The 25,660-nt window shown below is 50.5% G+C and overlaps 2 protein-coding genes across 4 annotated transcripts; both read right to left on the bottom strand.

Annotated features, from left to right (window-relative positions):
- Positions 1 to 7,142: 7,142 nt before the first annotated feature.
- Positions 7,143 to 9,681, bottom strand: DDN (dendrin). Its single transcript, XM_021704918.1, has 2 exons — positions 9,473 to 9,681; positions 7,143 to 9,054 (listed from the first exon to the last, which is right to left on the bottom strand). The coding sequence occupies exons 1-2, from the start codon at positions 9,679 to 9,681 to the stop codon at positions 7,143 to 7,145; spliced, it is 2,121 nt and encodes a 706-aa protein (XP_021560593.1).
- A 2,934-nt stretch (positions 9,682 to 12,615) lies between these two features.
- Positions 12,616 to 24,834, bottom strand: PRKAG1 (protein kinase AMP-activated non-catalytic subunit gamma 1). 3 transcript variants are annotated; one of them, XM_044914859.1, is made up of 12 exons: positions 24,736 to 24,834; positions 21,169 to 21,217; positions 15,702 to 15,811; positions 15,420 to 15,501; positions 15,263 to 15,342; positions 15,097 to 15,142; positions 14,940 to 14,994; positions 14,544 to 14,670; positions 14,067 to 14,232; positions 13,872 to 13,909; positions 13,453 to 13,599; positions 12,616 to 13,312 (listed from the first exon to the last, which is right to left on the bottom strand). In XM_044914859.1, exons 1-12 carry the CDS (start codon positions 24,742 to 24,744, stop codon positions 13,208 to 13,210), a joined length of 1,014 nt encoding a protein of 337 aa, XP_044770794.1. In that variant the 5' UTR covers positions 24,745 to 24,834; the 3' UTR covers positions 12,616 to 13,207. The 3 variants fall into 3 exon arrangements, with proteins under 3 accessions (XP_044770794.1, XP_021560594.1, XP_044770795.1); XM_021704919.1 differs by having other exon boundaries at positions 15,263 to 15,321; XM_044914860.1 differs by lacking the exon at positions 15,702 to 15,811 and having other exon boundaries at positions 15,263 to 15,321.
- Between the last annotated feature and the right edge of the window lie 826 nt (positions 24,835 to 25,660).

The raw sequence follows: 25,660 nt of genomic DNA, 5'->3' as shown, positions 1-25,660 counted from the left end.
TGCCCCCGGTTTTGTGTGCCCCCCTTACCCCACCTTGTCGGCCCCGCCCCTCCGCTCGGCCTGCTCCCCCCCACGGACATTCCAGCCCGGCCGGGCTGGTGTGCCAGGGCAACCAGGGCCGGACCGAGGCCTAATCCTCCCGCCGCCTGGCCGGGCTGGGGGAGCCCCACTCACCTCCCCGCTCTCTGGGGGCTGCCCGGCTCGGCTGCGGCGGAGACACACAATCAGGACAAAGGCGCAGCCCCCAGGGGGCTAACTCAGCCTTCACGCCCAGGTTGTGCGGCATTTGGGGAGTTTAATGAATTGTCCATCACGCCTTTCAGGGCCCGCCCGTCAGCCTGGATTAATCTTCGGAGCCCTGGTGGGGTAGGAGACACTAAGCCTGTATTTATTACTCTCCCATTGTCACTAATTGAGGTAATTATCTGTGACTCTGGCCTGGCCAACAATGCCGCATTCACTCCCGGGACCTCGATGGGCCCGGCTCCCACTCTCAGCACCAACCCTCCCTCCTCTCTTCTCCCAAACCCGCCAAGGGCTAAGTTGGGCCCTAGAGCATGTTGGGAAAGTGGACAATGTCCCACAATGCTTCACCTCCCAACCAGTGTCTCCCACAGCCACCATTATGGAATTGGAGCTAGGGAGAAGCCTGGTCCCCCCAAAGTAGATGAGAAAAGGAAGGCAGCCTGTCTGGGGACAGGTTTGGCTGGCAGAGCCCCCAGGCCCTAGAGGGGCATGTTTCTGAGATTTTGGTTTTCTGGACTCTGCAACTCCTCATCTCTGGGCTGGTGACACCAGGGTCTCATAGGGCCTTTCTGTGGATCCACCTTCATGTTCCTGTAGCCTCCAGAGTTGTAGAATATTGGGAGGCCCTAATCCATACCAGGCATACTCTCAGGAGGTCCCTAGAGCCTCCAGAGCTGGCAGCATGGCTGTGGGTATGATGGGGGAGGTTGGGAGAGAGACTAGGAAAGGGCTGGTCAGGGAGCTCGGATAAGGCAAGAGGAGTCACCCCAGGAAGGAACATCTATGTGGCCATGCAGCAACCTTAGGGAGAAACGTGGATTTGGAGGGGGTGGGCAGTGCCAGAGAGTAGATTTCACGTGGAGATGGCTTCCCAGGTCAAGGGAATTGGCCTTGGAAACAGGTGTGTGTGTGCATCTGTGTGTGTAAAAGAGAGAGAAAGCAGGCAAAAGAAGATTTGGTTTTTGATTAGGACTCTAACTGAGCTCTTTGAGGACAGGGACTATGTCTTGGTCACTGTTGTTTTTCCAAGAGCCTAACACTGTACCTGACACATAGTAGGTACTGGCCGGCGAATGGATGGATAGATGAGGCCAGTTCTTACATTGGAGCTGGGGGTATGTTGGCTCTTCTTTCCCATAGCTGCACTCAGCCTTTTTATTCTGTCTCAGCACTTGCTGGAAGGAAGTGTCTAGACCATCCAGGGACAGTTCTTGGATGGGCACTCCTCCAACGGCAAACATTTTAAGGACCTTGGCAGAATGCAGCGCTACAGTTGGAACGGCGCCACCTTGTGGTGCCTCTTGGAGGAGCTCCTGAAGAGACTCCGGCAAAGAAAGCGGGGTTCTTCCCTATGCTGGGGGCTGGGAACACCAGGCCGCAGCCCCCTCTCCTCCTGTATATCTGAGGCTGCGTTGCTGTACCAGTGTTCCTGTTACGCAGTTTTACCATTTGTTCCCACCTTCTGCTAGCATTTGCCGAGCGCCTGCTCCGGGCCAAGCTTGTAGGGGATACAGAGCTAAACCAAAGGCGCTACCTTGAGTAGCTCATGGTCTAGCAGGGGATTCCACAGCCTAACAAGACCAACAAAGGTCATAATCAGTCAGTAGAGAAAACAATGATATAGGTGTTGAGGAGGCAATGGGGACATTAGCAGCTCAAAAACTTTCTGCCCCTCCCCTCTTCCTCAATTCCTTTCACTAAATCTCCAACTTTTATCCTTGCTTTCCAGAGGCGCTTCATGATTTGGCTCACACACTTCATTCTAGGATCCCGCACCTCTGCATTCCCCAGGGCCTCTGTTCCCTGTGAAGGCTTTGTGCTTTCCCACCTCTCTACCTTTGCCCACACCCTGGAATGCACATCTTCCCCATCTCCCCCTATTGAAACCCATCTGGAATGTCCCTCCCTCCATTAAGCTCTTCTAACTTCCCGTGGCAAAATGGCCTTGCCTCCTGAAGCAGCTTCTTGGCAGGGCTTTGGTTAACAGCACATACTGGCTGTCCCGTGGAAGGTTATCTGCGTAAGTTACTTATCCTCTTACTAGGCTTCTACCTTCCTGAGGACATGGGCTCTGTGTTTTGTTCATCTTGGCATTCCTTGCGGCACTGAGCTAGGCACATCATATGTCATCATTAAGAGAAGAAAGAGATGGATGGATGGATGAATAAGTGGATGAACGAATGGATGGATAAATGGATGGATGGATGGATGACAGAGGGGTTGGTAGATGGATGGATAAATGGATAGGTGGGATATATAGATGGGCGGATGCATGCATGGATGAACAAAAGGATGGAGGCATGCATGGATGGATAGACGGATGGATGAAGCAATTCTTCTTTAAAAGGACTCATCAAAAGCTATGTAGTGTCAGAGGCTTCAAGGGAGGAAGCCCACTCCTTGCCAAGCAAGGCATACAGGCAAGGGGACAATATCCAGACTGAGCCTTCCTTCACGACAAATGCACCCTCAGTGACTCACCTCCTACTCCCCAGAAGTAACTCACAGTTGGGGAACTGCTCCTTCTTACATGCTTGCCTAGATCCTCAGGAATGTCTTCATTAACATATATTATGTTGCACAGCCTGCACTGACTGTAATGATTTTGTGGGTTTCCTCTCCCATATCCCTTCCCCTGTCTCACACACACCCTGGATTGGAAGCTCCCTGAAAATAGGAGCCCTGTCTGAGTCTCTTGGGTGTCCCTGGAGCCTGGCATACAAGTTTAATGAAGGAGTGACCAGATGAGTAACTGAGGGAATGCTCACCCTTCTCTACAGACACACTTTGCCCACTCCCTGCGTATTCATGTCTAGCCGTCTCTCCTGGTCCTCTCCTCCTCACACCCCATATACACACTCCTCACCCCGAATCCCCTAAAGTCCCAGAATTACGGCCTGGTTCTCTGTTGCCCATTTGTGGCTGATCTAGGGAAGTCCCAGGGCTCTCATGAGAGTCCGAAAGGAGAGGGGGCCCTTCGGCCCTCTGAAGCCATATTAACCCGGCCCCATTTGGGACAGAGAAGGGCTTCCCTGGGAAGAACCGGGCTGTTGGGAGGGTAGTGGCCTGTGCTAACCTGAGAGATGCTACCCCATCCTGACCACGCCCTCCTGCGTCTGCTCTCCCTACACCTGACCCGGGAGGCTGTCCCAGGGTTGGGGGTGGTTGTGGCCTCCGTCTCAAGGCTGGCCAGCTGGCAGACACAGCCAGATTTAGAAGTCATTTTCGCAGCAGGGAGCCTCCAGCCTCCCACCCACAGTGCCATGCAGGGCCAGTCTGAGATATGGCTCACCAAGGGCTGGCCCCCAGACCTGCAGTCACCCCTCCCCTTCTCTCTGTCCCTTTCTCCCCAGATCTTTAGCAGCCAGTGCTGACTCCACCCTTAGGCAAAGATGAAGGAAGTCCTGGGGAAGCAGGGTGTGTTGCCTGGCACCCTAACTGCCCAAATCCTCCCTGTACATCCTCCACCCATTCAAGGGACTGTGTCTCCACCCCGGGGCTCCCTTCTCTTCTTGACCTGGCCTCAGCTGCCTGTTGTTCTTCTTCCCCAACCTCTACTTCTTTCCCCCAGCCTCCTGTTCTTATGCCCCCAATACTAATGAAATAGCTCTAGAGAGAAATAATAATCAGAGCTTAACACTTGTATATCCTTTATTATGTACCAGGCATTGTTCTAAGTGCTTTTCATATTGAATCATTTAATCCTCCCAACAAGCCTAGGAAAAAAGCACTATTCATAACCCCATTTATACCTAAGGACACTAAGACACAGAGAGATTGAGTTATTTGCCCAAGGTCACACAGCTAGTGTGAGGTAGAGGCAAGATCTAAACCCATGCTGCCAGGCCCCAGAGTCCATGCTCTAAACACAACACTATCCTATTTTTCCGATAATGGTAGTAGTGTGGGTGAACTCTTAGAAACTGACCTCCTGAGTGTTCCACCTCACAGAGTCTTTGGCTGTATGATGGGGTCTCCCTCCACAGGACCGGCCCCTCCACTACCCATACGGCTCACCTCTTCTTCCAGCCTGAGAGCCTGGAGGCCCTGGGCTGTAGCAAAATCCAGGCAGATGCTCTCACCACTGCCCTGGCCTTCCTCGGTCTTCCTCCTGGCCTCAAGTCCGTTCTCTTCTCAAGCCCAGAGGTCCAAGGCACACACTCCCGAGGGGGCCAGGCTCACCCCAGCCTGTCCTCAGTTTCCACTCCTGAGAATGTACCCTCAACTCCAGTCTAACCAGACCGTTTGGTAATTTCCAACACATACTCGGCTTCCCCCAATCCATACGACTATTTTTGCTCTTTCCTCTACTTGGAACTCCTTTCCCCAAATTCTATCTCAGATGCCACCTCCTTCAGGGAGCCTTTCCTGATCTCACAAAATCCACACAATCTCCCTTGTTTGACTCCTTATAATACTTACCACTCGCTGCTCACTACTATCATTATTGGTGAGTGTTCATCTTCACCCCATTGCAGGCAGGCCTTACTCATCTCTTTCCTGGAGCCCAGCTCAGGGCCTGCTTCCTCTCAGGTGCTCAGTAAATGCTCAGTAGTTAGAATTGGCAGTAGTTAGACTTGCAGGTGGAAGGTAGGCAGACCTCAGGAAACTTTGATCTCTGCCCAAGGTGAACCTCACTTCCTTTACTTCCTCCAGCAAGAGCTAACTTGAAACCTGACGTTGTGGGTCCCAGGCAGGTTCTGGGTTGGACTCTCCAGGGTAATTTTGATCAATGTTCTCCCCTCAGGTTAAGAAGCCCAAAGGGACACCCCCACCACACACACACACTGAACCAAGGTCAGCCTGCCCCAGTGCAGGGTCCAGACCATCGACCTCCCAAACTGTCCTGCTCTCTCCTACCCGTCCTGACATGTCTGATCTCTCTGGGTGAGGGTAGGGAGTGACATCAAGATAACTGAAGACCAAAATCATAAGTGGCTTGAGAACGGGGCTGGGGCTCTGAGCGCTGAGCGGGAGTTGGAGTGACTCGGTAGGGATGGGGGCAGAGGCGGGCCGGCCAGGACTTCGCGACTGAGTCTGGGCGAAGCCCCCGCGCCCGCCGTGTCGGCGGCTAAATTTACCCAGGCTGACTCAGCCCTTGCCCGGAATGGGGGGTGGGGGGAGTGCGCCAGGGCAGTGGGAAGAGTCAGCGGGGGTGGGGCGGGGGGCAAGGAAGGAAAAGTCCGACTGGGGGTGACAGGGGTGAGCCAGGAGTTTCCATCAAAGAAAGGAGTCCCCCCAGCCCCCCACCGAGGGGGGAGAAACAGTGGAGCCCTGGGGGGAGGGACACGGGAGGGACTGGGCCGGTGAAAGGAAAAAGATGCCAAGATTGGACAAAGGGAAGCTTAGATTTATTGAGCGCCTACTGTGTGCCAGGCACTGTGCAAGGCGCTTTACATACATTATCGCATAAAATCCTCACAACAACCCTGCGAGGTAGGTGTTTATAAACCCCCATTTGACAGATGAGGAAACTGAGGCTCAGGGAGGTGAAGTGATTTGGCCAAATTCACATGGCTAGTAAGTAGAGACAGAACTGTCCAAGATCAGAGAGAAAAAAGACTTCAGTGTCTGGGTCCCAAGCCGGTTGGCATGGGTGAGTAACAAAGAGGGGCTCCGCGCGCTTCCAGAGGTCTAGAAGGCCAGAGGCCTGTCCCCGACCTCGCACGGCTGGAGGTGGCAAGACGGGGCACCCGCGCGCTGTAACTGGGTATCAACTGGTTAACTAGCAGTGCCTGGGTAGGGGGGACTCGGGAATTAGCTACCGGGGAAATCCGCGACCTGCGCGCGCCCCGTAGTGGCTACAGCGAGTATCACACCCCACACTTACAGGCTTTTTGGGACCAACCTCCCCCTTCCTTCCCTGGCCAAGGTTTCTGGAAGAGGCAGAGATGCAAGAAATTTTCAGGGTTCTTTCAGATGAGTGATGCCACCGGGGTGGGAAATCGTTGTAACGATTCAGAGCATCACTAAGGAACACTGGGGAGGAGGAGAAGGGGGGGAGGCCTAAGGAGGTCCCAAGCTGATTCACTGGCTGCCTTCCCTCCCCAGCTAGGACCACCACAGGCCAGGGACAGTGACAAGGCCACCATCCTGCTCTGCCTTGAGGAGCCCTCACCCAAACCTAAGAGACTGGGATAGAAGCCCGTACCCATTTGCTCAGATCTTCTGCAAACCCTGGACAGTCTCTTGAATATGGAGAATGAGTGCAGGTGACAATGAAGCCATCTGAGGGACCCTTAGACTCTGTTCATTTATTCCCAATTCTCTTTCTTGGCCTGTGGAGGAGAGGGTGAGATAAAAGCCGCCCCCAAGGATCCAAAGCATCAGGGATGAACTTATCCCAAGGCGTGTGACACCAAAGTGAGCCCTCTTCCTGTTTTGCTGTTTGTATCTGGATCCCTTCCTCTTCTGCCAAGGGCCTCTATGTCACCTGGTCACCTCAGTCAGAACCCTCTCCATCACTTTCTCCCTCCAAGCCCCAAGATCCTGCCCTAAAGTTGCCCTATGACTATAACATCCCTGCCTTCCCGCCTGATCCTGGCTAGGCCACCTACTCTGCTCCACACCTAGTGCATCTGCCCCTGCTGAAGACCTTCCCCCAGTGCCCTGAATGGAGCAGGCATTAAAGTCTACTGCTCATCCTCACCTGTCATGAGAAAGAAAAAAAAAGAAAGAAAGAGGGAAAGAAAGAAAGAAAGAAAGAAGGAAGGAAGAAAAGGAAAGAAAGAAATCACGAATTGGCATATGTTCCCTTTCCTTTCATTTGGGTGGCTTCTATTTCAAGTATGGGAACGACTCTGGGTAAGGGGGTACAAGGAAGTCTGTGAGGAAGAAAGAGGACCAGCGGGCCCAGGGATGGAAAAGTGGGGAACACAAATACAAGAAAGGGCCTGTCACTGCCGCTCCCTATTTCCCTGTGGGATCTCCTTAGTGTCCCTCGTCCCGAAGAGGGCCTCCTCTGTTCGGCTGATGACATCTAGAATCTCTCGGATACTGTCGCTCAGCTCGGCTGTCTTCCCGTCTTCCCCGGGCCGGGGCGGCTCATTTCGCCAGGAGGCGCCCGAGGCTTCTGTGTCGCTTCCATCAGAAGAGCCGCTGTGGACGTTGAGCTCCGCAGCTTCGTCGGAGTCCGAGTCTGGGGCGGTGTGACGGCGGATGCGGGATACGGCTTCCCTCAGGGCCCCGGCGTAGGGCCCTGGGGTCCGCGCCCAGCCCCGGGCCGCGCGCCGTGGGACCGCCGCCACTTGCTGCGAGCCCTCGGCACTGACCGTGCCTCCTGAAGCCGCTGGGCCTGAGGCTGAGCGCTCTGGGCTACCTGGCGGCGTGGGGGCGTCCTGAAGGTTTACTTCGCCAACCGGGAGCCCCAGGATGCGGGAGGCGCGCTCCTCCAAGGAGGAGTCCGCGGGCTTCCCGCCCTCGGCTTCGAACCCGCGCCCCCCAACGAACTGGTGTGAAAGGCGACTGCTCAAGAGCAGTTTTTGCCAAGGGTGGGGAAAGGCCGCGGCTCCCTCGCCCTCCTCCTTGTTGGGCTTCGGTTGATTAGGGGCATCCCCCACGACGCGCGGCACCCCATCGGGCAAAAGCTGTACATGCTGGGTTCGAGGGGTTGGAACATACTGTGACCGTATCACCACGCACGTGGCGTCAATGACAAAGACGCCTTCTCCCCGAGCACGGCCGCGGGAACTGCGGGGCAGGGTGTGGGCGCGGCGGGTCCCCTTCCAACCCTCCGAGGTCTCAGGTCCGGCCCCCTCTCTATGACCTAAGGACTCTCTCCACCCCGTGCCTCCTGGAGCCCAGGGTCTGGGGAGGGTCTGGCTATGTCGGGGCGGCTGCTTTTTAAGGGAGGGAATCCAGCATTTGGGGAGCCAGCCCCGTTCCCTATTTTCTTTCCCTTCCCCGGACCCCTTGAAATGGGGCCTGGACCTGGGGGCGGGACGCGGGGGGCTGGGAGTCGCAGTGGCCACCCCCCCGGGAGCTGTCTCCGTGCCTGGGCTCCCAGCAGCTTTGGCTCGGGGATGGCCGTCGCTTCCACTATTCAGGCCAGCAGTGGCCAGCCCCAGGCTTTTCTTCGCGGCCCCCTTGCCGGACTCCAGCCTCGGCCCGGCTGTTCCACAGCCTGGGGATCCCCCCAAGAGACCCCGCCCCTGTCGGAGACCCCAAGCCCCGAGGACGTCCCGGTAGATCCGAGGATCCAGCCTCTTCTTTGCGCACCCTCCCTCTGTCTTGGCCGGAGTCGGAGCAGAGGCTGCTGAGGCTGGCGCCTGGGAGGGCTCGGGGCCTCGCTTAGACCCCAAGGTCCTGTGGGGGCCTTCGTAAGAAGGTGGAGCCACGTAGGGTGGCGGGCGGTCCCAGCGTCGTCGCAGGGCTGTCCCGGCTGCGCTTCTCAGCAGCAGGTGAGCCTCGTAGCTGGGGGGCCCTGGCCGCCTACCTCCCCAGGGCCCCGCCCACGCCGCCCCTGGGTCGCTCTGCGGCTGCGCGGATGGACGGGGCGGTCGCCCCGCCGGCCCCAGGCGCTCTGGTCGTGAGGGAGCTGGGGGCCCTACAGGCTGGGCCACCCGAGGGGCGTTCCGAGGTTCCGGGAGGGGCCGACCGGGGGGGCTCCTTCGGGCCCCACCAGCCTTGCGCCTTTTTCGCTCGGTCTCCTTGGCCTCCCGCTCCTGCGATGCCGCTTTCCTTTTCTCTTGCTCCCGGGCTCGGGCCTCGGCCGGGGGCCCCGCCCGCCAGTTGGTCGCCTCCTGCAGCACCCTGGAGGCCCAGGGACGGCGGGGCGGTGGCTCAGGGGATCCCGGGCGCGGCCCACACCTGGGACAATGAGCAGGAACCCAGGTGAGCAGTTTGTGGGGGAAGGGAGCCGAGGTCCGGGGAGCTGGGAGCACTGGAGACCATTTGGGGCAGCCGTGTGGAGGGGTGTGTGTGAGTGTGTGCCCGTGTGCACGTGCGTATATGTTAGGGCTGAAGTCGAAGCCGGACTCCTCACCATCTCTCCATGCACACTTTAACAGCGTCTGCCCCATCTCACCTCCTGCCCTTTCTCACACCCACTCTTGCCCCCCAAAACAATGCGGGAAGAGTCAGGCCCCAGCCCTCGGGTTGCGGTAGGGGGAGGCGTGGGAAAGAGAAAGGGGGCCAGCAGCACTGGCTGGTGCCTGCGGGGAGGTCCGGACCCCACTCCCCGCCCCACCGCTCTCTTCCCGTCGCCCGTCACCCCTCCTTCACTCACGTGCGGCTCTGGGGCCCACGGGCCCAGTGGCTGGCTTGGAAGTCCATGGGCTGTCGAGGAGGGGCGCGGCGACTATAATGACAGGAAATAGTCTTCACTTCGATCACCAGCAGCTTGGATTTCTGCACCCAGAGGCAGCTGCCAGACTCCTCATCCTGGGGCTCCCGGGGGCTGTCGGGCCCCTCGGAGAATAGCTGGCCATCCAGCATCCTGCCCCACCCCACCCCGGCCCCCCACCCTCCCACCCGCCCCGAGAGCCCCCTCCCAGCCCGAGGAGCCGGCGCCCACTGCAGAGCGACGGGCCCAGAGACTGGGGACTATATATACCCGGGCACACGTGTGTGCCTGTCTGTGTGTGTGTGCGCGCGCGCATGTGACACGGTGCGGCGCGGACGGCACCGCGCTGCTACCTCCCCCATGTGCACGGCCGCCCCCTGGGGCCCGGGATTGGGCGCCCCTTCCCACTGCTCATGTCCCCCAAGCCTGATGGGACCTGCGCGAGTGGGCAGGGGACTTCTTATTTTTGCCAAGCTGACGGTGCCCTTCCCCCACCCCCATTTCTTCAACGTTCCTGTCGTTTTAACCCTTCACTCTTCTGCTTGTCGGGGTGCCCCACCACCAGGGTTCTGCCACTGACTTCCTGCCTCGGACTTTAGGAGGTGACGGGAATGGAACTCAAGGTCCCTGCCTGCCACTCTCTGCTGGTTTCCATGGGGTTGGGGTGCAGGGGGTCTATTTTTAGCGGCAGGGACTGTTCGGGTGCAGAGATGAGTAACCAGCTTCCATGCGGTGGAGGGAGGAGGCGGTAGCTTTCACGCAGCTTTTATGTGACTCTGGGGGAGAGCTGCCTCCCCCAAGCTCAGAAAGGGTGACCCCCACACCTTTAACTCCTTACCCTCTCTGTGTTGCAGCCCAGGGCTGCTGGTAGGACACAGCAGTCTGTCTTGGCCATCCGAACTGTCCCACGCTCCTATTCTAGATGTTTGTCCTTGGGCACCTATGGAGCCTTCTCCCCGCAGCAGGCTCTCTCCCCTGATCCAGAAGCCAGGACTTGGGGGTCATACTGTTCTGTGCCCACACAGCTCTGCTCAGCCTTATGGAGGACAGACTAAGGGACTTATGTATTTGCAACCTTTCAGAACGGATGGAGGAAGAATGGCGTGCTCCCTTGGAAAACCATCCCCTAGCAACTGAAATGATAAAAGTGGCCCCCGTTTCCTAGCGTAGAGCTCCCCATCATCACCACTACCACAATGCCTAGCTCACTTAGCCCCCACCTGAAGTGGTGCTCAAGATGCTCACCTGTTCCACTCATTCTGTCCCAGGGGCAGAGGGTGTTGCTTACATCCCCATGATCCCTCCCCCCAAGCCTATACCAGGTGTCCCCTGATTCACCATGGTAATGTTGGTGGCAGCACAGCCCACGCCAACCCTTCCATGCAGAGACTTAGCAACCATGCCTGGCAACCATGGCAGCAGCTCCAGTGGAGGGGAGGGGTGCAGGGAGGTGGGAGAAGAGTGTGTATGGCAATGGTTCCTGAGGAAGAAGGGATAATTTGCCTCTTTTGAGAGGAATAGGTAAGAATAGGCTATGAGGCTCTTTAATTTTGTCCCTTGTCTTTCTTTTTGCTCCATCCTCAGATTTTGAGACTGATGGGTTGGGTTTTAGGGGAGAATGGGAGAGGCAGAAGATCATGCAGCCCTTCGGATACAGACCCTTCCTTTTAAGAGGATGGGGCCAGGAGGGTTGTTGTGGGGGCAGAGACTGACTTCATGAGAACCAAAGCAACCAAACCCAGGCCCCCTGCTCCCTAATATGAACCTTTAGAGATAACCCAAACAGCCCCTATTCCCACCATTTGACAACACTCCCCTCCCCCACTTTACACACCTACCAGCTGCACTCTGGTGGCTCTTTGCTTGGAGGTGCTTCCTTCTACCCAGGTCCCCCCAGAGTCCTAGGGCTTTTTAAAGCCCTTGCCTCCTCCCTAGACAAACCCTCCGTGATGGAATGTGACATAAGATGACATCTGTCCTTTCCACCATGCACTCACCCCCACACACATAAACATACCCTAATTCTAATAACTTGGAAGCCTCCCTCCCCCAAGTCTGGGAATGTGCTGTGAGCTGTGAAGAGGTGAATGCAGAAGCAGGGGCTTTCTCCAAAGCCAGGAGGGCAGCCCTGGCAGCTGCCTTGACACTTTTCCCCATGAGCCATGAGGAAGCCTACTTTGGAGGAACCGGTATGGTATGGCAGGGTTCCTCAGAATTCGTAGGTAGGGAGAGGTTAGGTAGGGGCTAGGAGGTACTCTGAGATTGCTTCTGGTCTTGGATAGGAAATGGTATCAAACCTGCAAGTCAGTGGTGAGATGGTACCCAAAATTTGGCTCAGGCCCAACTGTCTAGCAGTCCTTAAGGTATTTGGTGCTGACTGTTTTGGCTCACATGGTTTCAGCACAGGTAGAGTCTGCTCCCCGACCCCCCAGCTCATTCTCACCTTGGAAGAATGGTAAGGCATTTTGTAGGTTCAAAGACAGTGCCAGCTCAGCAAAATTCAAACACAACCTTCCCTGACTAAGAAAAGTTGATGACGGTGGCATGTCTCTCTGCCTCCAGGAGACCCTCAGTCTCTCTATTCTCTGGAAACCTAACGCTGTTAGGAGATTTTCCTGGGGTCCCAGCTATGATTCAGGCAGAGGAGAAAGCGAGGTAATAAGGAGAACTAATGGGAATAGGGTGGGAAACAGTTATGAATGGAGAGTTGGAAAGCCAGTAAGTCTAGTGTAGTGGTAAAGAGCAGGCGCTCTGGGGCCAAACTGTTTGGGTACAAATCCTAGCTCTACATTTTACCAGCTGTGTGGCGTTGGGCCGGTTACTTAGCCTCTCTGCCTCAGTTTTTGTTTTTGTTTTTTTAATCTGTAAAACTGGAATCCTATCTACTGTTGTTCTGAGGCTTAAATGAACGAATAGATGTAAAGCACCGAGCATGGTGCCTGACAGAGTTTTACATATGTATGTGTGTGTATGTGTGTGTGCCATTATTCCTGTTGTTGTGAGTAATGAGTTGAAGAGGCCATGTGAGGTAGGCTGGTTGGAGCAGTAGTGTCTATCAACTACAAGAATCAAACAATCAAGCAACACCATGAAGAGGTTCCTGTCATTTTAATTAGGTTTGCCATGAAAAGCAATAACCTCAGCTAATCACTCTGCCCTCCTCCTCCACCTAACCCCCATCTCCCTTCATATGCACATAGCACAGGAACCCAAAGGCCCTCCTCCCCACAATCCTCCCCACTCCCATTATGGGAAGAAATGTCACTAAATGGACTCAGCCTCCTCCATATAGCATGAAACAGGATGAATAAAAATATCTTAGGAAGAGTTTTGTTGTGCTATTATCTTAGGGTGGAGTCAGGGGCAGAGAGAGAGGCAAAGGCTGGGTGAGGTCTGGGGATCTCTCAGAGATCAGAATTAGCCTGAGGGGCACACAGCCCATCATTCACTCAGAAAGGGGGCTACATCTAAGAGGGCTGGGGCTAGGATGGGCTAGGCTGTATGCATGAGGATAAGGACAGCTAAAAATCCATTCTCCTTCCTCCCCCCGCACCCTCCCCAGCTCCCGAGCAGGGAAGAGAGTCACAATTCTCTCAAGGTTTCACCTGTGGTTCCTAGAACTTTGGGCAGGCAGTGAGTGGGGCATATCCCCTGGTGCTGCCTGACCCCTTCCCCAGCTCAGGGCTTCTCTCCTCCTGTGAGCACCAGGGCCTGCAGGATGTCAGACAGTGATACAATCCCCTTGACCACATCATTCTCATCCACCACAACAAGCCGGTGAACCTGCACAGAGCAACAAGGGAGAAAAGGGATGTTTAGTGATGGCCTCAGTTAGGATGAGCCCTTCAACCCCTACCCACCTTGCCAAACCCCACACTCAAAGCTGCTCCCCTCAGCTCCTTCTGAGTCAGTGGCCCCCCTACCTCTGCTTCCACCAGCCTGTTGATGATGGTCTCCAGAGTCTCGTGCAGGTAGCACTTGAGGACACCCTCAAAGTAATGGGATCGATGTTGTAGGGCTTTGGTCACAGACACATCTAGGTTGTTGTAGGTCTTTTCTGCTGCCAGATTCTGGGGAGAGAGAGGAAGGTGCTTGCGGGGAAGCAAGGAAGCCAGCCCCCAAACCCTGAGTCCACCCAACCGCGCCAGAGGGATTCAGGGCAGTTGTTAGCCTTGCCCACAAGCCACACCCAACTCATTCCTTTTCAAATTGGATTTGAAAGCTTAGAAGCTTTAGAAGCTTCTAAAACCCTTAGGTCCCAGAAGAGACTCTCTTCTTCTCCCTCTCCACATTCAACACCCCGCCCCTTTCCCTACCTCCCAGCCCCTCCGCAATCACTCACGATAACATCAAACTTGGAGTAGATGTCCACCACACGCCCTAGGGGGACAGAGGCAGATCAGCAAGGAGGATCTGGCATCCAAGGCTCCCCCTGCCTATAGCATCACCCTCCGGGCTGAGCTGAGGGACAGCAGATTTTCCCAGAACCACCCCGGCTTCCCTGGAGTCTTCCCTCTCGTTCTGCGTACTCTCTCACCTTTCTCATCTACTACTGGCAGTGCTGAGACTCGGTGTTGAACAAAGATGCCCAGGGCCACATAGACAGGCGTGGTGGTGCGGACCATAGCAATGTTGGCATAGGTGCCAATCTGTAGCTCTTCCAGAGACTTAGACATGAACTCTGGCTTGGGGAACTCAGTGATCTGAGGAGAGAACTATCAGCTTCATCTTCAAGAACCCCCACACCACCCTTGGATACCCCTCCAACCCAGTATATAAGAAGTAAAAACCAGGGGCACCCAGTGGCTCAGTCAGTTAAGTTTCTGACTCTTGATTTCAGCTCAGGTCACGATCTCAGGGCCATGAGATTGAGCCCCGTGTCAGGCTCTGTGCTGGGTGTGGAGCCTGCTTAAGATTCTCTTTCTCCCTCTTCATCCACCCCCACACCTCCCCTGCTCTCTCTCTTAAAAAAAAAAAAAAAAAAAAAAGTAAAAACCAGGCTGAGGACACTTACAAACAATTTGAGGAACTTGAGGATGCGCTTGTGGGTGAGGATGTACAAAGTGTTGCCTGATTCCGGGTCAATAACTGGCAGTCTGTGGATTTTGTTTCGAATTAATGAAGAGACAGCATCGAACAAGCTGTGGGAAGGTGGGGATAATGATAAGTCCCACAGTGCTGAGCTTGAGCTGAGTAAATAGCTTCTAAGAGTGTATTTATAAACAGGGAAAACTGATGATTGGGAGAAGGGAGCAGTGTTTAAACCGACCTATAGAGTGTGTGAATGTGTGTGTGTTTGGGAGGAGAGTATTGTTTCTCTTCTGCCCCTGGATCTTTGGGTATCTAGGGCTTTAGCTACCCTGGTGGCAAGGTTCTTCCCCTTCTGGACAAATGGGTAGCTGGAACTCACCTGGCATTAGGAGAAATGCAGACGAGTGGTTTGAAGGAATCCTGTAGGTACACCTCTGAAGGGGAAAGGGAGGTTCACAAAATACTGGTATGGAAAACCATTTCCAAGGAAACTCTCCATCCCTTTTTCCTTTTACAACCCCCAGTTCTCTACATACCTCTCCAAGTTTCTATCTTGTGTTCTTCCAGCTCATAGATCTGTACCTGGAAACAGAAGCACAGGACTTGAGATTTGATCTCTCTGCTTCATTAACCCCTTGTAGTTTGCTTGGAAGAAAGGAACTAGGAATGAGGGACTTGGGTCATTGGGCTTCGGTGTCTTACCAAGGCTGATTTATAGTATCGATGCAGGATATTGATGAAATCGGTGATGGTTAGCATGCCTAGAAGCCAAGACAAGATCCCTCAGCACTGCTCAAAGTTTCTCTCCCTGCCCAGCACAAGATGCCAATAATATTGTGTACCAGAAACTTTTGCCTACCTACAAAACTTTGCTTCTTACTATCCCACAAAGGGGCAGCTCGTACACCATTAGTCACCAAAGCAAAGAAAGCTTTCTTCACCTGTAGCCAAAAGAGAAATCATCACAAAGGAAAATTCACAGGGTGCAAGACTTTAAAAGAACAGGGGTTGGGTATGTTAGGGAAAACATGAGACTAAACCCATATAAGGACAAGGATATTACCCTTGGGATGAGATAGGATGAGAGTTTTTGAACCAGAGGCTCCTAGGAAGGGGGATGGGAGAAGAGGATTTCACCCACCTGCAGGGAAGTATCAAATACAACCAATTTGGAGCTTGTGGGAATCAGGTCATAGCAGCGATGAGACTTCATGAAGGAAGTATACACACTATTGTTGGATTCTGGGGTCTCTGCATAGGGTGGGATAGTTAGAAGCTTCCTTCCATGCAACGACTCACAATCAAAAGAGGCAGAAAATAAAAGTGTAGTTGTTCAAATATTTAGAGCCTGCTTTTTTATAAGGCCCCTTTTCTATCTGTTTTGTTCCTATTGTTCCCAGAAAAACTAGATAAACCCCTTAGAAACTATTTCATACAACCCCCAAATCCAGGTAGGACTCTACAGGCTCCTCAGGCAAAAGATGGCTACTAAAACAGAAAATCTATTAATATCTTTCATTGACCTCTTCTAGTCTAAAAGTTTTTTCTCATCTTTAACTTAAATTTCCCCTTTCATATATTTAAGCACATTTTCACTTGTTCTCTTTTCTCAGTTAAGATGTAATTAAGCTTCTTAATATTCAAGTAAGCTTAAAATTCTTCTAAGATCTACAGATGAGAAGTTGGGCTATTTCAGATCAACACTCAGTTGGAGCCCAGTGCTTAATTAACCTGGCCCCAAACGCCCTGAGAGTCCATCTTGGGATGACCCTCTGAATCAGAAATCATCCCACCTACTCTAGACAAATAGGAGACCCTGGCTGTGTTTACCTGTCCATTCCTCTGACTTTAATTGCTTGCTCTAAACTGGAGAAGCAACCCAGAAAATAATCATCTGAATGTGCTATGTACTACGCTATGTGTACTTTAAAAATATCACATCATTTAATCCTTACAACAAATCTGTAAAGCAAATACTGTCCTCATTTTTCAGATGAGAAAACAGGTGGGAAGCAGATAAATAAACTGCTCAAGGTCACACCATTAGTAAGTGGCAAGACTTAAACACAGACCTGAGTCCAAAGTTCATGATCTTAAATCCTATGCCAGTTGTTTTTAGTGTTTAATTTCTTACCCGTTATACAGGTACACTGTTTAAAAAGCCAAACAGTTTTGGAGATTCTGTTAAGAAAAACTGCAGTCCCTGGCACCTACTGCCCTGTCTTATCCCTCCTCAGAGATGAGACCTCTTTTAGCTGATTATTTTGGCACTTATTACTAGGGCTGCAAATAACAACCTTATATTGCTGGGTTTATTTTTCCATTTTGGGGCATTATCTATTATTATCCAAGGAATATGAGAATTTTTAGTTCTCCCTCCTACCAGGACCCCAACACAAACATGCACTTCCCATCTCCCCATTCTTCCAGAAGTTAAACTATAATGTTGGTTACATTAGTATTTAAATAATTTTGACTGAATATTCCTTATTCGGAGCTAAGCCCAATGGTACACTCCTGGCTTTTTTTTTTCTTTCTTTCACAACTTTGTTTTCCCTGGAGTTAATAACTGTCTTGTCTTTTTGTTTTTTATAACTGATTCAAGTATTCATAACTAATTCAACCCCAAACTCTTTACCAGTTGTTTAGATCTCCTTTCAAGATATTCAGAAGCACTAGATAGTCTATCAATGTAAACCACCCAAAGAATTCTCTCAGGAGTCTTCTGACCTGCTCAAATCTGTGCTGGTTTGCTGGTGTGCACAGCTGTCCTCCTGAGATCTTCCTTCGTCGCCATCCAGGGGCCCCCTTTCATGTCTCTCCTGTATTGGCACTCCTGTGTCCTGTACTCTATGTTTTCATCTTTTTTTTTCTTTCTTCCTTGTTTTGGTGGTATACATCTTCCTGTAGCTTCCTGAGTAAGGGTGCATGGGAGGTAAATTTTTTGAGACCTTGCAGCCTGCAGGTATCTTTATTTTACCCTCATCTTTGATGTATAATTAGGCTGGATATAGAATTCTAGGTTTGGATTTATTTTCCTGAAGAATGTTGAAGGCACTGCCCCCACTGCCTTCTAGTTTCTGGTGTGTTGAGAGTCCAAGGCAATTCTGATTCTTTTTATGTAACTTGTTTTTGTTTGTTTGTTTGTTTGTTTGTTTTCCTCTCTGGAAACTCAGGATCTTCTCTTTGTTTCCAGTGTTTTGAAATCTCATGATGATTGTGCTTTGGGTGGGTCTGTTTCATCCACTGTGCTGAATACTCAGTGAGTCTTTTCAATATGAAAACTAATGCCCTTCAGTTCCAGGAAATGTTCTTGAATTATTTCCTTGATCGTTTCCTTCCCTCTGTGTTGTCCTTTTTCTCTTTCTGTAATTCCTATTATTTAGATATCAGACTTCCTAGACTGACCCTTTAAGGTTGTTCTTGTTTGGTGAGTTGTTTTTGTTGTTACTGTTGTTAAATAAAATATCTTATCTCTCCTAGTTTATGCTTCTTTTTCTTTTTTTCACTTCTTTGATTTTGGGGGCTTTTAAAAAAGATTTTATTTTTTAGTAATCTCTACACCCAACATGGGACTTGAAATCACAGCCCCTAAGATCAAGAGCCACACACTCCACCCACTGAGTCAATCAGGCACCCCACTTTTTTTTTTTGAGGGGGCAGGAGGGACAGAGGGAGAGGGAGAGAGAGAATCTTAAGCAGACTCTAAGCCCAGCGCAAAGCCCAACGTGGGGCTCGATCTCACAACCCTGAGATCATGACCTGAGCCGAAATCAAGAGTCGGACGCTTAACCAACTGAGCCATTCAGGCACCACACTTCTTTTTTAATTCTACTTTTTTGGAGTCTTCCCCAACTTAATTTTCCAAAACTCCTTACTTTAAAATTTTTGCTATTATATTTTTAATGTCCAAGAGCTCCTCTTTCTTTTCTGAAAATTCCTTTTAAAAAAACATGACATCCTCTATTTGTTGCATGGTGGAAATAGGTTCTTTATCTGAGTTATATTAATGTTAATTTTTAAAGTTTTCTTCTCTATGCATTGACTTCTTCTTTCTGTTGCTTCTTTCCCCTGCTTGTTTCTTCGGGTGGGGGGGGAGCAGTTTGGATCACTTTTTATTTTAGAGGCTTTCTTCTTTTTTTTTTTAAACATTTAAAAAAATTTTTTTTTTAAGATTTTATTTATTCATTTGAGACACAGAGATAGAGAGAGAGAGAGCATGAGCAGGGGGAGAGGCAGAGGGAGAAGCAGGCTCCCCGCTGAGCCAGGAGCCAGATATGGGGCTCGATCCCAGGACCCTGGGATCATGACCCGAGCCGAAGGCAGATGCTTAACCATCTGAGCCACCTAGGCGCCCCTATTTTAGATGCTTTCTTTAGATGTCTGGTTATCCTTGGTTTAAAGGAGCATTCAAACCATATTCTAAGAGTGTGGTCTTTTTTTTTTTTTTTTAAGATTTTATTTATTTATTTGAGAGACAGAGCACAAGAGAGAGCAGAGAGCACAAGCAGGGAGGGGGAGAGGAGAGGGTCAGAGGGAGAGGGAGAAACAGGCTTCCTGCTGAGCAGGGGGTCCAATGGCTGGATCCCAGGACCCTGAGATCATGACCTGAGCTGGAGGCAGATGTTTAACCCACTGAGCCACCCAGGCGCCCCAGAGTACAGTCTTTAAAGTTGATTGGCTGCTCAAGGGTACACATTAAGTCTTGTTGACTGTGAGCCGTTTAGATGGGGAACATTCAATACTCGTATTTTTAGGGCTTTCCCTTCAAGGGAATTCTGGAGAAGATTATTTATTCGGTCTTGTGCTTAGAGGGTGAAGTCTTTTCTGTCAGCATTCTGGAAATTAGATTAGGGAAAGGACTGGGATCTCAGCATCCAGTGCAGTTCGCTTCATGCTCCCGTGTTTAGTATAGTATTTCAGCCCTCAACTGGGCCTGAACCCCTCCCCAGACCTCCAGTCTTTGCCAGAGTTGGGAGGAGGAGTTTCCTAGCTGCACTCAGTGGAGTAGGGAGTCTCTGAATCTAACTGCTTCTTAGATCTCCAGTGCTTCTCTTGGCCTTCCCTGCTGCTAGTCTGTAATTCAGTTTTCTCAGGTCTGCTAAATGATTTACCACTCTTGCATCTGTTTTCCAATTTCCAATTACTATTGTCTCCTCTCTTATTCTCCCTATTCTGGTGGGTTTGTACCTTTTGAAAAAAATTCTTTTATGGTGGCTTTAGTAGGTTTTTGTGAAGGAACAAAAGTAGATGCATGTACTCCATCCACCATCTTTAAATGAAGCCCACTATTGTTTTTCAAAGGAAACCTCTTGTGGCCCCATGCTGCTGGCCTCTGTGGGACTCCAGTGTCCCAAGTGTCCCCCACCTGGGAACTCCCCTGCCTTGCCCGAGGTGGCTGGGCTAAGGAGTTCCCAAGAACATGCCTTTTGATGCCAGTTTAAGACATGTTCCACTGAGAGTTAAATACCATCATTTTAGGCCACAGAATTATAAACATATTTGATTTGGCTTTCTCAGTATTTTAAAAATAATTTAAATCAGTTCCCCAATTGTAAAAATGTGGAGATTGACATAAAAACCCAAATTCTCCATTTTTTTCAAAATCAGATCTGACCACACTAGGCTTGAATTTCTGAACAGTGACAATTGACAAGACCTGGACAGTTGCTGCCTCCTTTTAGACATGATGGGATCTAAAAGGTTGTCATAGTCATATGCAGCCTATAGCACTGCTTGGTTCACAATTTGAGTTTTTGACTCTTGCCTTGGTGCTACTGCAAATGTACTCAGAAACATAAAATAGGCACTGATATCATGTGGCAGTACTCAATTATGAAGATATCACCCAGATAATTCAAATATGACTATATTAACTTTTTAGGATACCAACAAAATGAAAACAGAGCATTTAAAAATTCTTGTGGAGAACTCATAGACCCTTAATAATACGTCCTACGATCCCAGCCCATATTTCAATTCTCTGAGAAAGCATGTACTCCTAATGTCATAAACATGTCCTGGGAAGACCTAGGAGTGTTCCTGGATAAAATCCTCTAAGGGAGGTGCCTATAAGTTCTGCTTCTTTCTAGATAGTCTAGGGTTGGACCATTCCATTCTAACCAGTTATTTGGGCAGGTGCTAGAATACCTTCTCCTCTGCCCTGGATTTTAGGGTTTAGTGCCTCTATTTCTAGACTAGTTTTAAGGGCTTTCAAGGCCTTTCTATAATTTCTTGTGTACACTCAGTGGCTTTAGGGAGCTCACTGGATGATAAAATCCTAGTGGCATTGTTTCTGGGCTAATCAGAAAATACCAGGCACCACTGATACATGGTTAGCCAGCCCAGAGTTGCCTATGGAAGTTTTCCCTCAAAAATTTCAGTGGTTTGATAATTGAAAATATTAGTCATTCCCACCCTGCCCAAGATTTATTCCTGGGTGATCCTGCCAAATTACTAATCCTGATTCGTTATGGTTTGGCACATTATCTGGCCCAGTTTTGATTTTTCCCAGGGGGCATCCTGAGAGAGATTCAAAAGCATCGCTGAGGACAAGTTAGGATTGGGCTATTGCTTTCGTAGCGGTTTCCTTTCTTCAGTAAACTTACCTTGAGGATGCTCATTTTCCAGAGCTGGGGAGCTATCTGAAGAAGTGACCTGGAGAGAAAAGAGGAACAAAGATTCAGCCTATCCTAGGCTCCATCCATTCTGGCCGAGCATGATGAGAAAGGCTGGTGAACTAATGATGTCATTTAAAGTACCATAAGGCCCTCTTAAAATATTATCTCGTTTAATCATAACAACCCTGAGGTAAATACTATTATTGGCCTCATTTTCACAGATTAGAAAACTGAGGTAGGAAATATTAAACAGCATGCCCAAGGTCACATGGCTGAGGTAGAACAGGAGTTTGAACACATATCTGTATGGTTCTAAAGCCTATGCCCTTATATACCACAATGCCTAATGAAACAGACTTAAAAGCTGAGACCAGAAAATCTGAGAATCCACAAGGTTCTCACAGATCTACTTTATAAAAACAAGGAAGCCAGAGAGACAATACTGCTTTCCCCCAAATACCTAAGCCTAGTTGTAGACACTAGAATCATAGACATGCCCCTTTACCATTAAGAGAGGACCACATCAGGGGTGCCTGGTGGCTCAGTGGGTTAACCGTCCAACTCTTGATTTCAGCTCATGTCATGATCTCAGGGTCGTGAAATCAAGCCCCACATCGGGCTCTATGCTGGGCATAGAACCTGCTTAAGATTCTCGCTCTCCCTCACCCCCTACCCTTCCTGCGCGGGCGCTAAAAAAAAAAAGAGAGAGAGAGACAGGATCACATCTAGGGAGGATCCCGGCAGCTGACTGTCACAGAGAGCTAAAGCTTGACTGACTGAGGGGTGGATGAGGACAACAAGTGTTTTGAAACTGGGGACCTGACTCCTCTTAGCACCTTGTGAGTCAAAGGCTCCTACAGCCCAGAGGATGCTGGTTCTCCAAGCTTCTTTGACCATGACAGTCTGACATTAGAGTGCTTTGAATATAGAGAAACCTTCAGAACCATCTCTGGACTCCCTCAAGTGGGAATATTTGGAAATTTCCTTGTTATCTAGGAACCCAGGAGGGGTCATGCTAATTTTAATCCACTGGAATCAACAGTTTTGGCTCCATTTATTCTGGGTAACATACCAAAACTAACTTAAAGGCATACTTCACCTACATAGCTACTGTAGTAGCATGAAATTAAAGGCCTTGGCTTGAACCTGGTAGGTTGGTGGTAAACAGGGTCAAGTTGGCAGGACAGATCTAAATTTCCCTCCCCTAATGGGTCAAGGTGTGGGCAGGAGGGAAGGGGAATAATCTCCCTCTCTTCTCTCTGGGCTGCATTAGACTATCAGCTTGGCCTGGCATTTTGGCAAGGCTATCGGAACAACAGCCTCATCACTTATAAGTGGGAGAGAGGGCTGTTCAGTGGTAAAGATACACACATGATAACACAGTCTCACAAAGATCTATACCAAGACACAGAAACAGCTACTTGTGTAGCTGTTTATTATACCCATCATATAATACTTACATACTGCACTGTGCTACAGTTTTTTTGTTTATTATCCATCCAAACAGGTTTTAAATTCCTGGAAGCCTAGAACTATTTTACATTTCTTTGTATCACCCATACCATCTAGCATGGGGTTCTGCACATAAATCTCAATTGTTTTGTTTTTTTAACTCTCAAATTGATAATGATAATGATGCACACTCCCGTGAACAGAGAGACCTAAGATTAAGTTACAGAGAGAAAAGTAAGGTACGGCTAGAGATACAGAAACCTACACAACAGAGTCAGGCCTTATTGAATATGACTTTACCTTTCTGCCTGTTTCTCCACACAGGAGGATAATTATGTCCACTTCTCTTTGCTTTTAATAACATAGGAAACCTGAGAAAGTACCACTGTAATACAGGAGTACAAAGTATTATTATAGAGACACCGGCTAGATCTGACACATGGACTCACAGTTTCTTTTGAACTCCTGATCCACATTTTTAAAAAAGATTTATTTATTTATTTTAGAGAGAGAGCACACACACGCTGGGGGAAGGGGCAGAGGGAGAGGGAGAGAAAAATTCAAGCAGACTTGGCACTGAGTGCAGAGCCTGACGTGGGGCTTGATCTTACGACCCTGAGATCATGATCTGAGTTGAAATCAAGAGTTGGAGGCTTAACTGACTGTGCCACCCAGGTGCCCCCCCCACCCCCCTGATCCACATTTCTAATTGTTTGCTGGATAACCACAGATGTCACAAAGACTCCTCAAACGCTTCAGTACAAAACAGCATCTGTCCTTTCATCCTATTATTCTTACTGGGGCTCCCATCTCTGTTTTTTTGCATTGCTCTCCTATAGGTGTCTAGGACTGTAGTATTGATTCCTCCAAGAATGAGCTATGCCAATATGTCTGCTTGGAATCGCAGGGCAGGGCATGACCTAAACATGTCCTTAACATCTATCAACTAAGCTGGTATGTTAGAAATGTCTCAAATCCATTTCTCTCCTTTCCACTTTCACAGTTTTAACTTAGGCTTTTACCGTTCACTTCCGCAATAGTCTCTAAATTGGTCTCCCTGTCCATGTCACATGCTCTCCTGACTGAGCCAGCCAGGCGCCCCAGACCTTTTATTCTTGTTCAAAATTCTCTTAATCTGTAAGAGCTGATACCCTTGCCCGGGTGCCCAACTGCAAATCACTTTACCACTTCACTGTTTTCTCCTTTATAACTTGAGGGACAGGACCTCTCTGCAGGCAGAGAAAGGGTGTGGTAAAGGAATTACTATGGGCATGGGACTGACCCAAAGAAAGATGAACCTGCCAGTAACAGATGATAAAAACCAAGACACGGAAGAGTTACTCTTCCCGACAGAGGATATTTGGTTCGAGATGCTAGAAAATGCTCCTGAGAGTGACGGTGGATCCAAACATGTAGCAGGCTACTTGCAACATCTCTGGGAGGATGACAGGGACCTGCCACAATTGGTCAGTGACTGCTAGCCAAGAATGATCTATACCAACACGCCTGCTTAGAATCGCAGAGCAGGGGCATAACCTAAACTTGTCCAGGGACACAGCGGCCTGTAACACTGAAAGAGTCCCTCCTTCAGGGAGAGCCCACTTTTCAGTCTTATTAAGGCAATGTGACTTCGCCAGACACCTCGAAGCAGCATAAAAGTCTTTCTGATCTCCCTCCTGCCAGCGCTTGCAGGGCTCACACTCAGACAACCGGGGACCAGGTGCTACCCGCAAGCGGGAGTCCCCCGGAAGCCCCCTGCCTTCCCCAGGAAAGCCGGATCACAACCCTGCTCTTTCTGGCAAACCTCTAAAGGTTTGAGGTGCCCAGAGGAAAGGAGGCCCGAGATCGCCGAGGTGTGCTCGGGTTCCTAACGGAGAGCAAAGAGTCACTGCCAGCTCGAGCTGAGAGTACCACGGACGTAAGGTAGGCACCGCGCGGCCCAGTCCTAGGAGATGCGCCCAGCGAAGGAGCGGAGGGGCAGGGTCACGGGATAGCACAGACCCCGGCTTCTCGTGCAGCACCGGTCCCTGCCCAGGCCTCCCTGTCCCCTAACGGGGGTCTCGGACTCCACAGCGCCCCCCGCCGCCCTCCCGTGCTCCTCACCGTCTCCATTTCAAGAGGCGCTGACTGGTTTGGCTCGCTTTAGGAAGCTCTCTGGGAGCCGGTGGGGAGGGGCGGAGGGGGGGCTCAGGCCCCGCCCCACGTCCGGTACCGCGACACCACTTCCGCCTACGTCAGACACACGCAAGCCAAGGGCGGAAGGCGGGGAGTTCACTCTTCCGGCGGGGCCTGGCCTCGGTAACCGCCCTCCCCTGGGTCCTCTCGGACCTTCCGGATCCGCGGACGGCGAGGGTGACTGGACGGAGCCGCTTGTATTTAAAATGTTCTTTTTTTATTTGTCGTTTAAAAACAAACTTGGAAGAAGCAAAATCCAAAACTTGCCCTTTGCCTCTTGCAACATAAATTATGTACAGTTCAGAATGATCGCTGATACAAAACATGCCAAGGACAGAGCGCTGGGGGTGGAGGGAGAGAGGGCGCTTTAAAAAAGGGAATCATTTCATCCGTTGTTACGAAGGACCAACCTTGCTGTACAGGATACACACAACACAAAATAAAGTCTTCACGGGATTCACACTTGTCAGCGATTTATTTTTTAAAAAGGGGGAGGGTCCTGGAGGTGAGGGGAGAAGACTGTAAAAGGGAAAAACTGAAAATTGAATATGTGCAAGTGTAAACCAACCCAAAATACAAACACGGGGGGGGGGGGGGCGGGGGAGGGAGAGGAGGGAATTCAGATGCAATTATACAGGCGGGGTACTTAAAAAAAACAAAACAAAACAAAAAAAAACCAACAACCAAAATTCCAACCTTGTAGCCTGGGTCTGAGTTAGTTTATATAAAAATTAAAAACTGTATAAGATTTCTTCACTAAATTCTACAGGACTATCGGATACCTAGCATATGCTTACAAAGTCTGCCCCATCCCCTCTTCCCAATCCCAGGGCCCAAGCCCCAACCAGAGCCT

The sequence above is a fragment of the Neomonachus schauinslandi genome, chromosome 5 (genome assembly GCF_002201575.2).
Source record: "Neomonachus schauinslandi chromosome 5, ASM220157v2, whole genome shotgun sequence".
Classification (NCBI taxonomy): domain Eukaryota; kingdom Metazoa; phylum Chordata; class Mammalia; order Carnivora; family Phocidae; genus Neomonachus; species Neomonachus schauinslandi.
This window is presented reverse-complemented; position numbering and strand designations above follow the sequence as displayed.

Bases quoted from the DNA above. Each gene is read 5' to 3' on its own strand.
- DDN (XM_021704918.1), bottom strand. From the start codon at position 9,681: ATGCTGGATGGCCAGCTATTCTCCGAGGGGCCCGACAGCCCCCGGGAG. The intron at 9,055-9,472 runs GTGAGTGAAGGA...TCATTGTCCCAG, and splicing joins CGTGGGCCCCAGAGCCGCAC to GTGTGGGCCGCGCCCGGGAT.
- PRKAG1 (XM_044914859.1), bottom strand. The intron at 15,343-15,419 runs GTAGGCAAAAGT...AGCAGTGCTGAG, and splicing joins TAAGAAGCAAAGTTTTGTAG to GGATCTTGTCTTGGCTTCTA. The intron at 14,671-14,939 runs GTGAGTTCCAGC...ACCTTCCCACAG, and splicing joins TGCATTTCTCCTAATGCCAG to CTTGTTCGATGCTGTCTCTT.